The 12,411-nt window shown below is 52.6% G+C and overlaps 1 protein-coding gene across 1 annotated transcript; it reads right to left on the bottom strand.

Moving 5' to 3' along the window:
• Window positions 1-569: 569 nt before the first annotated feature.
• LOC120851793 lies at window positions 570-5,385 on the bottom strand. The gene is given in 4 exon segments (XM_040224795.1): window positions 570-1,607; window positions 1,610-4,214; window positions 4,216-4,529; window positions 5,283-5,385. Coding segments are annotated over 4 exon segments (4,053 nt in total). The 3' UTR covers window positions 570-576.
• Window positions 5,386-12,411: the final 7,026 nt, after the last annotated feature.

Here is a 12,411-nt window from a genome sequence, read left to right as displayed (position 1 = left end):
TTTACCGTCTCTGTAGCTTTAGTTTGAGTGGGTTGGTTTTGTCCAGTTTGGTCTTCCATTGGGGGAGGAATTCTTCTCGTAAGGCGAACAGGTCCGCAGGCCGTACGTGGGTGTAGTGAACCCAAGCGGAGATGCCGTCAACCTTGAGAGCAGTAGGTCTTGTCAAGACGACTAGGCAAGGCCCCTTCCACCTGGGCTCTAGGGTCTCTTGACGATGACGGCGCACGTACACCCAGTCTCCTGGCCGGTAGCGGTGGGGTTCAGGTGGAGGGCCTGATTCATATAACGCCTTAAGCCTCTTCCATGTGCCCCTGTGGGAGTATTGTAAGGACCGGAGACAAAAGAGTAATCTTTGATCATCTATCTCTTTTAACACCTCTATTTTTAGGTTAGGAATTATTGGGGGAGGTATCCCATACATAATTTCGAAGGGTGTAAGTCCCAGTTGGTAGGGGGAGTAAGTACCCGGTATAGGGCAAAGGGGAGGAGAGCCACCCAGTCCCCGCCAGTCTCAGCAACTAGTTTTGTTAACGTTTCTTTAAGACTTCTATTCATCCTTTCTACCTGTCCTGAGCTCTAGGGTCTGTAAGCGCAATGCAGCTTCCATTCAGTCCCCAAGGCCCGGGCTACTCCCTGGCTTACCTGCAATACGAAGGCTGGCCCCTTGTCCGACCCCACCTGTGCAGGAAACCCGAACCGCGGCAAGATGTCTTCAATCAGCTTTTTGGCCAGCACCTGTGCTGTCTCTCTCTTGGTGGGGAAAGCTTCTACCCACCCTGAAAAGGTATCTGTGAACACCAGCAGATATTTATATCCATATTTACCCGGTTTTACCTCAGTGAAGTCCACTTCCCAGCAGGCTCCTGGCCGGCTCCAGCGTTCTCTAGACCCTTGGCTGGTCGGATGAGGGACAGCGTTAGTGAGCTGGCAGGCCTTGCAGTTTGATACCACATCTTCTATCGTTGACCTGGCGTTCTGCATGGTGATCTTGGCATGTCTAATCAGGTCCTGCATCTTGCGGGTTCCCAGGTGAGTGGCGTGGTGCCTCTTTAGCAGCACCTGCTTTCCTAGTTCCTCCGGGAGGATCAGGGAGCTGTCCGCTGCCCTCCACCACCCGGCCACTTGTTGGGTCATAGGCAGACTTTTTATCCAGACCAAGTCTTTTGGTGAGTAGTTGGGTAGAGCTGGCAGAACAGGGCTCCCGGGGTCGGGCAACTGAAGGGTGGCTTCTACCACGGTGCCCTGGGCTGCCTCTCGGGCTGCTCTGTCCGCCAAATTGTTTCCCTTTGAAGTCAGAGTGTCTGACTTTTGGTGTCCCAGGCAGTGTATTATAGCTAATTTTTTAGGCAGCCATAATGCCGCAAGGAGGGCTTTTATTTCTTCTTTATTTTTGATCGTTTTACCTTCGGCCGTGAGGAGGCCTCTCTCTCTGTAGATGGCTCCGTGTATGTGGGCAGTAGCAAAGGCATACTGGCTATCGGTAATGATGTTAAGTTTTTTGTCCTTTCCCAACTGAAGGGCTTTTGTTAGGGCGATTAGTTCAGCCCTTTGAGCTGAAGTGCCCGGAGGTAGCGCTTCCGCCCACACAATTTGGGTTTCTGTGGTTAGGCTGCTCCTGCCTACCTGAGCCCATCTCCGAGGAAACTGCTTCCATCCGTATAGCAGGTAACTTCAGCATCCGCTAGAGGGCGATCTTGCAAGTCCTCTCGCGTTCCATGTACCTGGGCTAGTATGTCACTGCAGTCATGGATTGGGGCCTCCAAATCCGGATTAGGAAGCAGTGTAGCCGGATTGAGAGCAGTAGGCTGCAGAAAGATGATTCTGGAGGGGTTTAGCGGTAGTCCCTGGTAGTGGGTCAGCCGAGCGTTGCTGATCCACCTATCTGGGGGTTGTTTTAGGACGCCCTCAATGGCGTGGGGGGCGGTGATATGCAATTCTTGCCCCAGCGTCAGTGTATCTGCATCCTTGACCATTAGGGCCACTGCCGCAATCATGCGGAGGCATGGGGGCCAGCCTGACGCCACGGGGTCTAGGCGTTTAGACAAGTAAGCCACCGGCCGCTTCCAAGGTCCCAGGTGTTGCACCACTACCCCCCTTGCCACTCCTTGTTTTTCATCTCCGTACAGGAGAAAGGGTTTTGTAAAGTCAGGCAACCCTAAGGCGGGGGCTGACAGCAAAGCTGTTTTAATAGTCTTGAAAGCGGTCTCCATCCACTCTGTCCAATTGAAAGGTGTGGTACTTTTTGTGGCTTCATATAAGGGTTTAGCCAGTTCTGCATAATTTGGGATCCAGAGACGGCAGAACCCAGAGGACCCTAAAAATTCTCTTACCCTCCGAGGTGAGTCTGGGGTAGGGATTCTGAGTACCATCTCCTTCCGTGCCTCTGACAGCCATCTCTGCCCTTCCCTTAATACATATCCTAGGTAGGTGACCTCTGGCTGGCATATCTGAGCCTTTTTGGCTGAGGCTCGATACCCTAATTTTCCAAGGGTCTGCAATAGTTCTCGGGTGCCCATAAGGCAAGACTGTTGATCTTTTGCTGCAATTAAGAGGTCATCTACATATTGTAACAAGGTGAGTTGGGGGTGTTGTCTGAACTCACCCAGATCTTCATGGAGGGCCTCGTCAAAGATGGTGGGAGAATTTTTAAAGCCCTGTGGTAGCCGGGTCCAGGTCAGCTGGCTGTTGATTCCTTCTTCCGGGTCTGACCATTCAAAAGCAAAAAGGTCCTGGCTCTTGGGTACTGGGGGAAGGCTGAAGAAAGCGCCCTTTAAATCCAAGACCATGTACCAGTGATGGTCCGGTGGGATGGAGCTCAGGAGATTGTAAGGGTTTGGCACAGTGGGATGAATATCTAAAACCTGGCGGTTGACCTCTTGTAAATCCTGCACTGGCCGATAGTCACAAGAATTTGGTTTTTTGACAGGGAGCAGGGGGGTGTTCCAAGCCGACTGGCAGGGTCTCAAGATTTTCTGGGCTAGGAGCCTGCGGATATGGGGGGTGATCCCCTGTCGGGCCTCTAGGGTCATGGGGTATTATCTGACCCGGACCGGGTCAGCCCCTGGCTTGAGTTCTACGTACACAGGAGGGCGGTGTCTGGCGAAGCCTGTTTCCCCTGTTTCAGCCCATGCCTCAGGGAATTTATCTAGACGTTTTTGAATGTCCACCGGGGGCGATGTAGGTTTCTGGTGCAGCCGATATTCATCTTCTAACTGAATAGTTAATACTTGTATCGGCCTGCCCGCCTGATCAAGTATTTTAATTTCTCCCGGGAGGAAGTGAATCTGGGCCCCCATTTTGGTCAACAGGTCTCTTCCCAACAGCGGGAAGGGACATTCCAGAATCACCATGAAAGAGTGGGATACCTGGCCCGCACCCACGTCCACTGATCTTCGGGTAGTCCATTGGTATTGTTTCATCCCAGTAGCCCCCTGCACCCAAGAGGTCTTTCTGGCCAGTTTTCCCTGGGGCTTCAACAAAGCCGAATATTGAGCCCCCGTATCGACAAGGAAGTCAATTGGGGTCCCCTCCATTCTTAGGGTTACCCTGGGTTCAGGGAGGGGCACCAAACCCCGTCCCCCCTAATCGCTCAGTTCTCCGACGGTCAGGATGGGGGTCTTTTGTGGTCCCTTCTTTATCTTTTTGGGACATTCGTTAGCCCAATGTCCCTCTTCTTTACAATAGGCACATTGGTTTTTTCCCAATGTTGGTCGCGTACGGGGGCGGCTCTTACCTTCAGTGGCCAGCCGTCGCAGCTGGCATTCCCTTTTTTCCGAGTCAGGAGCTGTTGCAGCCAGCAGGATGCGTGCCATATTACGGGTTTGGCGGTCTGCGGCTTTGGCTTGCTTTTCCTCGGGGGTTTCACGGGTGTTGTAGACCCTTTCTGCCGCTGTTATTAGATCCTGGATACTCTTTTCGCCCAGGCGTTCTAATTTTTGGAGCTTCTTTCTAATGTCGGGAGCCACCTGGTTGACAAAGTGCATTATTAAAGCAGCCTGGGTGCCTTCCGCTTCTGGGTCCATGGGGGTGTATGGTCTAAAGGCTTCCATTAGGCTTTCCAGGAAGGCTGCTGGACTTTCGGTGGGGCCCTGCTGAACATTTCCTACTCTAGCTAAGTTAATAGGTTTCCTTGCAGCAGCCTTAAGCCCCCCCAAGAGAGTCTGGCGGTAGACCCGGAGCCTCTCCTTACCTCGTGCCGTGTTGTAGTGCCAATCAAGGTCGGGATAAAGGAAACGAGAGGTTAATTTCATCTATATTAGTGGTGGGTTCCCCATTTATCCCTGGGACCCTTTTCCGGGCCTCATTCTGTATTCTCTCTCTCTTTTCTGTGGTGAAGAGAATCTGGAGCAATTGTTGGCAGTCGTCCCAGGTGGGCTGATGAGTAAAAAGCACAGTCTCCAGAAGGTCAGTTAGATCTCTAGGGTTATCTGAAAACTTAGCATTTTGGGATCTCCAGTTATATAGGTCACTAGTAGAAAAGGGCCAGTATTGATGAGGTTGGTTTCCTTCCTCATTAGGGCGACCAGCCACTCACAAGGGGAGGGCAGTTGTCAAGTCTGCCGGTCCCTCCTGGGGTAGGGCTCGCCTGTGGCGAGTATTTTGTGCGGGTCCCCCACCCTGTATTTCGCCCCTGGGTGATGGGATAATGGGGGCCAGTGGTGATTCCGGGAGTTGGTAAGGAGGAGGAAAGAGAAGTTCTTCTTCTGTGCCTCCCTGCAAGATGGGATATAGCGGTGCCGTTAGTCCAGTTTCCTTGGGTTTCTTCAGGTTCTCTCCCACCCGTGTCACCAACACCTGAGTGGTAGAAAGTTCCTGTTGAGGCAAGAAAGATGTTACCCAAGGAGGGGGGTGCACTATGATATTTTCCCACACTATGATATAGGGGACTTAGTCAGGGTGTCCGATCCGCGGTCGGAAGATGATGTCTTGGACTCGGTGCGCAGTTTTCAAGTCAAACGTGCCTTCTGAAGGCCAGCCCACATGGAATGATGGCCATTCTGTGCTGCAAAAAGTAATAAGTTTATTTTTCTTAATTTCTACACTGAGGTCATGAGCGCGCATCTTGGCCTCTTTAAAATGCTCAGTCATCAGAGATAGAGGAGTAGGGCTAGATTGACATTGCCCCATCGTTCCTAGATCAGTCAGATGTTGGTAAATTAACACAAACAATACAGACAGCCACACAGACAGACAAAGAGACAGAAGAAATAGACCTCCGGGAGTCCAGAGGCAAAACTGAAAGTAGGACAACAGCCTTTGGCCGTTCAGCGGGGGCGACCCGCTATCGTCTACAGAAAACAGGGGCACTCCGTCCCCTCCGAGGGGGTCAGGGACGTCTCCCAACGATCCACACCGGTGACCCGTCAGCGCATCCGCCTGAGTCATATACCGGTCTCAGAAAATAGGCCTTGTCAGAAACGAAAAGAAAAGCAGAAAAAAAAAAAAAAACAACTTACCGGTTACAGATAACTCTCCGGATCGGTCTTCCCGTGGAGCTGATGGGAGATCCCTGACGAGCCCCCAAATGTTATGCCCAAGTTGCGAAATCTCCCAGTGACCACCAGGGAGCCGATATCCGATGCAAAAGCAAGAGAGTTTTTATTACCAAGCTTGAGCTGGGGCTCCCACCGTTACCGATTCAGCGGCTAAGGAGAGGAGCCCCGAGTTTTGGGTTACACTGCTTTTATAGGGAATATTCAGGTAAAAGGGTAAAAAGGGGGTGTTCAGGCTGAAGGACAACTGATTGGTTACCTTCTTCTATAGGGTTGTGTGTGGATTCCTGATTGGTTTTTACTTTCAAGGTGAATCACAAGTTCCTAAACATAAAGTCAGGAGGTTTAACCTAAGGGCCAATTAGCTCATGAGCAGTGGGGCAAGGTTGGGTAATATCCAAAGTCTAAGTCTGTTTGCCCGGAACCTTTACAAAATGGAGTTCTTTTACAAGATGGAGTAGCTTAGGCTCTCCACCCCAGCTGGTCCTTCAGCGTAGAAGGACTTTTAAATCGAGATGACAGAGGGGCAGGGACGATGGAAGCCTGTGTTTTCTAAATGCAGAAGACAGTGGGCCAGCGCCTCCTCTGAACACAGAGGAGGGTGAAGGGGTCTTTCCCAAATGCAGAGGTGAGTAGACCAGCGCAGCGAGGATGCAGAGGACACAGGAGCAGTTCCTTCAAAAGCAAAGGACTGTGGAGCAGTGACCCCAGATGCTAGCAGAACAAGCCAGGGAAGTGGCCCGCGGAGCTGTGCCCACGTGTTCAGAGAATGGCGGGCAGTACCATCGGAGCACAAAGGACATCGCAGCTGTGCCTTTAAAGCACCCTGGACAGTGGAGCAGGGACTGTCGACCAGAAAATATAGTCACAACCTGAAAGCAGAGAGTTATTTTATTTGGTGGGAATGTTTAGGACTCCGAGCCAGGGAGAGTAGCTCTGAGAAAACTGCCCCCAGGAAGCAGAAGCCCCCAGGGAAGATAGCCTATAGACAAATTTGCAATAAAGGTAGCAGGTAGCCTGAACATCAAAGAGCAGGTTTCAAGTTGAGGAATTTAGCATTCTATGTATGGGAAGATGCAAGCCTCTGAGCTCAGCTAATTCATTCCTTTCACTTGCACCCCAGCTATCTGTGGCCAACTCTGTTTCCTTGTTTACCTTGCTTCTTGTATTCCCCAGCTCCTCAGCAATCACCATGCGGGAGGGTATGGGGAGTGGGAGCGTGGGGGTGGGGTGTGGAGTGGCAGCATCCGCTGGATCCATTTTGGGAGCCCTCATTCACATTTGGAGGCCAGAAATTGCTGATAGCTGTGACATTTTTTTGCTTATTGATATGGCATGAGAGATTTCCACTTCACACCCCCTTAAGCCACGAGAGTGGCAGTGATGTCCTAATACAAGAGCCAGTGGAGCAGAGGCTCCGGATGCAGAGGGTGGGGCTCAGCGCCTTCCCGCGTGGAGCAGACAGGAGGACCACCTCCAGATGCAGAGGGTGGGGCTCAGCGCCTTCCCGCGTGGAGCAGACAGGAGGACCACCTCCAGATGCAGAGGGTGAATGGAGCAGTGACATCCCAGATAGCTGACAAAGGAGCAGTCTCTTGGGAAGACAGTGGAGCAGTGCCTTTTCACCCCAGATGACAGGGGAGCATCAGCTTCCAAACGGAGAGGAGAGGGCAGCGGGGCCTCAATCTGGGGCCCCCATTTCCCAGTCAGCTGTCAGTCTTGGGCAGATTGTATTGGCTGCTCTTTGCTCCCCATGGTGGGACTCTACATCCCTCAGCCAGCTGAGATGGTGGGATCTTCCCACGCTGACTTCCTCATCTATCATATTTCTCCTGCCTCTTCCACTTCCTCTCACTACTCAGCTCTTCTGCTTCCCGGTCTGTGATTAGGAACTCACACCTAAATGTTCTGGGACTGGCTTTCTATCTTCAAGCCAGATGATTAGTGACCTTAATTACACTGGCAAAGTCCCATCACAGCCGTGCCTAGAATAGAATTCAATCGACTAACCAAGGGACAGGACTTGCCTGGTGGCTCAGTGGTGAGAAATCTGCCTGCCAGTGCAGGGCACACACGTCTGACCCCTGGTCCAGGAAGATCTCATACGAGTTTCATATGAGATCTGTGCTCATGGGAGCTCTGGGGTCACAACCACTGAGCCCGCGTACTGCAGCTGCTGAAGCCACCGCAGTGAGAAGCCTGTGCGCTGCGAGCAGAGAGGCCACCGCAGTGAGAAACCCGTGCACCGCAGCGGAGAGTAGGCCCTGCTAGCTGCAACTAGAGAAAGCCCACAGAAAGCAAAGAAGACCCAGCACAACCAAAAATAAATAAATACATAAGTCCTTAAAAAAAATTAACCAAGGGACAGGAATCTTCAAGGGATATCTCTAGAATTCTGTGTATGATAGATTTCACTGTGAAGCTTCTCATTTGTCTTGAATTGGCTAATATGCACTCTGACTCTTACAGAAGGAAGTCTTCTATGCAAGCCATTTCTGTTATGATTACATTCAACTGACTACATGAGAAAATCCAAAATGACAATGGGTAAGCCAAAACAAAAATGGATTCTTATGTAAAGTGAGACAGGAGGTTGGTCATCCAGAGCTAGGCCGGAAGTTGGATGAAGCAGCAGTACCCAGGCCCCTCCTCCCTTTTGTTTACTCCGGCAGTTTCTAACCTCATGATTGCCTCATGGAACAAAATGAGAGTTGGAGGTCGGGTCATCACATTGACATCTCAGGCTGGCAGACGGCTGGAAGGGGCTGATATCCCTCCTGGCTAAGGCAACTTCCTTTATTTATTTATTTATTTATTTTTTAGGCAACTTCCTTTAAAGCACCCTCTACCCCACCACTCTCAAACACCCACCCCAAGTCACTCCCAGACCCTGAATTTACATTTCATTGACCAGAGCTTAATCAGAAGACCACACAGGGAGGCTGGGGAGTGCTGTTTGGGCTGGGTGCTCCATGCCTGGAATAAAGCCAGGGTCCTGTGACTCCAGGAAGATGTGGGGTGTGGACACTGCTTAGATCCAGCTTTCACTACCACCCTGGGTTCTCCAAGAGTGTGTGACTACAGATGCCTCATTTTCAGAGCACAGTGCATAAAGTGCGTTTTCCTTTAACCTGCAGAAAAATGTGTTATTCTAGCTGCCCAATACACTTATGTTCTATTCTCCTAGTTCCTGAGTAGTGAAAGTATTTTAAGGCCAAATGAGGCAGCACTGAAGAAAATATGGGCTTCCCCAGTGGCTCAAATGGTAAAGAATCTGCCTGCCAATGCAGGAGACACAGTAGATGTGGGTTTGATCCCTGGGTTGTGAAGATCCCCTGGAAGAAGACATGGCAACTCACTCGAGCATGCTTGCCTGAAAAATCCCATGGACAGAGGAGCCTAGTGGGCTTCAGTCCATAAGGTCACAAAGAACTGGACACGACTGAGTGACTGAGTAGGCATGCACAAGGAAAACGTAAACAATCATCCCTGCTGCTGCTGCTGAGTCGCTTCAGGCGTGTCTGACTCTGTGCGACCCATAGACGGCCTCCTACCAGGCTCCCCCGTCCCTGGGATTCTCCAGGCAAGAACCCTGGAGTGGGTTGCCATTTCCTTCTCCAGTGCAGGAAAGTGAAAAGTGAAAGTGAAGTCTCGCAGTTGTGTCCAACTCTGTGCGACCTCATGGACTGCAGCCTACCAGGCTCCTCCGTCCATGGGATTCTCCAGGCAAGAGTACCGGAGTGGGGAAACAATCATCCCTAAATTGTATCAAAAAAGAACCCTGTGTTCGTCAAGCTCAAGCCACATCATTCATGTCTCCCTTTTCCCCTTTCACTCATGGTTGATGTGCTTAGTCACTTGTTGTGTCTGACTCTTTGCGACACTTTGGACTGTAGTTCGCCATGCTCCTCTGTCCATATGTGACTGTGCTGGTCTTCAGATGTGGTACAGCACGTGTGGCCAGTACAACAGCTCCAGGTAAAGTGTTCAAGGCACAGGGGAGCTGCAGGGCCTGCCTTGGGGCCCATCTTGCCAGCTGCACCCCCAGGCCTGGACCTCTGAGAAGGAGGGTCCCCAACTCCTTTCCACTTGTGTCCAACTCAGATAGCTCAATGCCCACCCCGCACCACCCACCTCCACTTCCTCTCAAAGTCACCTCTGTGGCAGAGGTCTTGGAGCAAAGGAGGCCCATCTCGGGTTCCCTGTTCACCTTGCAGCTGGCCACCACCTGGCATCTGGGAAGCTGGTCCTTTTTCATCATCCCTGACTCACCACTTAAACAATTATGTAAGGATCTCTGACTAATAGCTAGGGGGTAAAGGAAGGTGACTGCAGCAGAGGAAGAGAAAAAAAACAGACTTCAAATTGAAATGTCCGTCATTATTCCTAGCAGCCAGCTTGGCTCTCTCCAGAGGGTCTCTCCCGGGCTCCCTGCCCTCAGGGCCCTCCCCCTCTGTGTCCCCTTATGTCTTCCTCCTGCCTCAGACCCTGGTATTGGAAACCCCAGCTTGTAACCTGAGGGTACTAACGTCAAGGTTTCATTTGGGCTGGAATTCAGGCTCCCTCTGTGTACACAAGCGGGTAACACTTCATGGACACGTCACATCAGAGAGGCTGACTCTGGTCCTGGCCTCCCACTTCAGCCTCGTTAACCTCTAAGGATCTCAAACGCAGAAGGGAGGTTTGGTCTTGCTTGATTGCTGAGGTTGGCCCTTCAGCCAGAGAGAGACTGATAGCTGATTTCTGCTGATGGCCAGGAGGGGGAGTCCTGGCCCAGACAGCATCATTCCCAAAGAGGAGGCAGGCCTGGAACTAGAGGCAAGGACACTCCTTTTCAGGGCTGAAGGGGACAGAGCCTGGGTCTTCCTGGCCCAGAGGGAGGAGGCGTGAAAGCCCAAGAGACAGAGAACATCAGGGCATCAAAGGAGAGGCTGAATGCTGAAGCCCTGTGACCTGTGGGATAAATGACTGCACGCTGGGACTGCTGCAGGGGGCCAGGTCGGGAGTGCACCTCGGTGATGGGGATGCTGTGCCCCAGAGCAGACGGGTCCTTCAAAAGGAGGTGGGAGAAAGTGGGGGTGTGGGTGCAACGAGAGGAAGAGCTAAGGGAATGCTCTGGAACCAAGGATCTAGGTTAAACTGGGAGCCAGGCAGGACGTATGGAGTCAGAGTCAGTGAGACAATGAGGTGGTCAACCAGCGAAGGGCAGAAGTTCGGCATCAAGAGATGGCAATACGGAATTCTCCGGCGGCCCTGTGGTTGGGACTCTGCACTTTCGTTGTCGAGGCCACAGGTTCAGTCCCTGGTCAGGGAACTAAGATCCCTTGCAGGCAGCAGGGTGCAGTCAAAAAAACAAAAACACATAAAACACAGTAGCATCAGGCTAAGCACAGCAAGAATTAGATACACAGGGGGCACCCAGGTGAGCACAGGTATCAAGGCTCTGGCAGGTGAACGCAAATCTCAGCAGGCAGGTAGCAGGCATCCAGGGCAGGAAAGCTGACCCAGGGCAGCAGGGAGAAGGAGGCTCTGACTCTGGAGCCTGTGGAGAGCCCTCCAGGGTCAGCTCCAGAACCCAGGTTCCACCAAACCCAAGTCCTCATGAAAAGCCTCGGGCCCAATGGGGCTCCTCTTGGGTAGATGTCGGGCAACCAGAAGCACCTGGACGCTTTCAGGGAGACACGGCCTTTGTTTCAGGTCAGAGAGGGCTTCCCCGGTGGGGCAGCTGGCAAAGAATCCGTCTGCCAAAGCAGGAGATGCAAGAGATTTGGGTTCAACCCCTGCGTTGGGGAGACCCCCTAGAGAAGGAAATGGCTCCCCATTCCGGTACTCTTGCCTGGAGAATCCCATGGACAGAAGAGCCTGGTGGGCTGCAGTCCACGAGCGTCAGCACGACTGCCCAGGGAAGTGGGAACAGCGGGAATACCTCTCCTGCTCCTCTGGCCGGTGAACCTCCTTGTGATTCAGCAGCACCTGTGTACCCTCTGCTCATCCCGGGGCCAAAGGCAGAGGAGGACCACCCAGACCGTGGCTGAGCCCAGCGGGGACCCCGTCTGGTCACAGCGCTTCCCTCCTTGCAACACTTCAGGGCTGCTCATGCCCCTAATAACATTCTGTCCCCAGGGCTGGTCAGATGCTGCAGCAAGGACCACTTCTGTGTTCACCAGCCCCATTCAGCCTCCTCTCCCGGAGGCCTCTGGGAAGACTGCATTTCCCAGCCTCCTCTGTAGCTGGGCTGAGGCCATGTGATTGGTGGGCCATGGTGGACGGGCTGTGAGCAGAAGCCGAGGGAGTCACTTCCTGGCCACAGTCCAGGAGGGCAGGTCCCAAGACTCTCTCGCTGGGTGGGGCCCCGCGGCCACATGGTGTTGAGAAGGAGGTGTGACACGAAAGTGCCCCTCCATCAGTTTGGATACCAGAGCTGCCAAACCCAACACCCCTCCACTCCTGCCCCAGACCACATACCCCCAACCTCAGCCACCAGCCTGAAAAACACATCCTTGTTAGATTAAGCCCTGAGATCTAGGCTTCTTACTGAATACAGCCCCCAGTGGATCAGGCAGTCTCCCACATCTTCAAAGGCTGGTCAGACCCCTCCCAGGGGACTACTATCTCCAATGACATCTGCTGTGCCCTTGCATCCCCAGATGGCCTCACTGAAGTTGCCCTGCCCCCAACCTGCCAGGGCTTTGTGCCTCTGTTTCTGTGCTGATGAACAGGCTGTGTCCCAGAACTAGCGCCCTCCTGAAGTTCTCGGTGGCTAAGCCTCAGACTCGGGCTTCCCTGGTGGCTCAGTACTAAAGTATCCACCTGCCAAGGAAGGAGATATGGGTTCAATCCCTGGGTCAGGAAGATCCCCTGGAGAAGGGAATGGCGACCCACTCCAGTACTCTTGCCTGGAGAATCCCATGGACAGAGG

Source organism: Oryx dammah, unplaced genomic scaffold (genome assembly GCF_014754425.2).
Source record: "Oryx dammah isolate SB20612 unplaced genomic scaffold, SCBI_Odam_1.1 HiC_scaffold_25, whole genome shotgun sequence".
Classification (NCBI taxonomy): Eukaryota; Metazoa; Chordata; class Mammalia; order Artiodactyla; family Bovidae; genus Oryx; species Oryx dammah.
The sequence above is the reverse complement of the archived record's forward strand: the minus strand, read 5'-3'. Positions and strand labels throughout refer to the sequence as shown.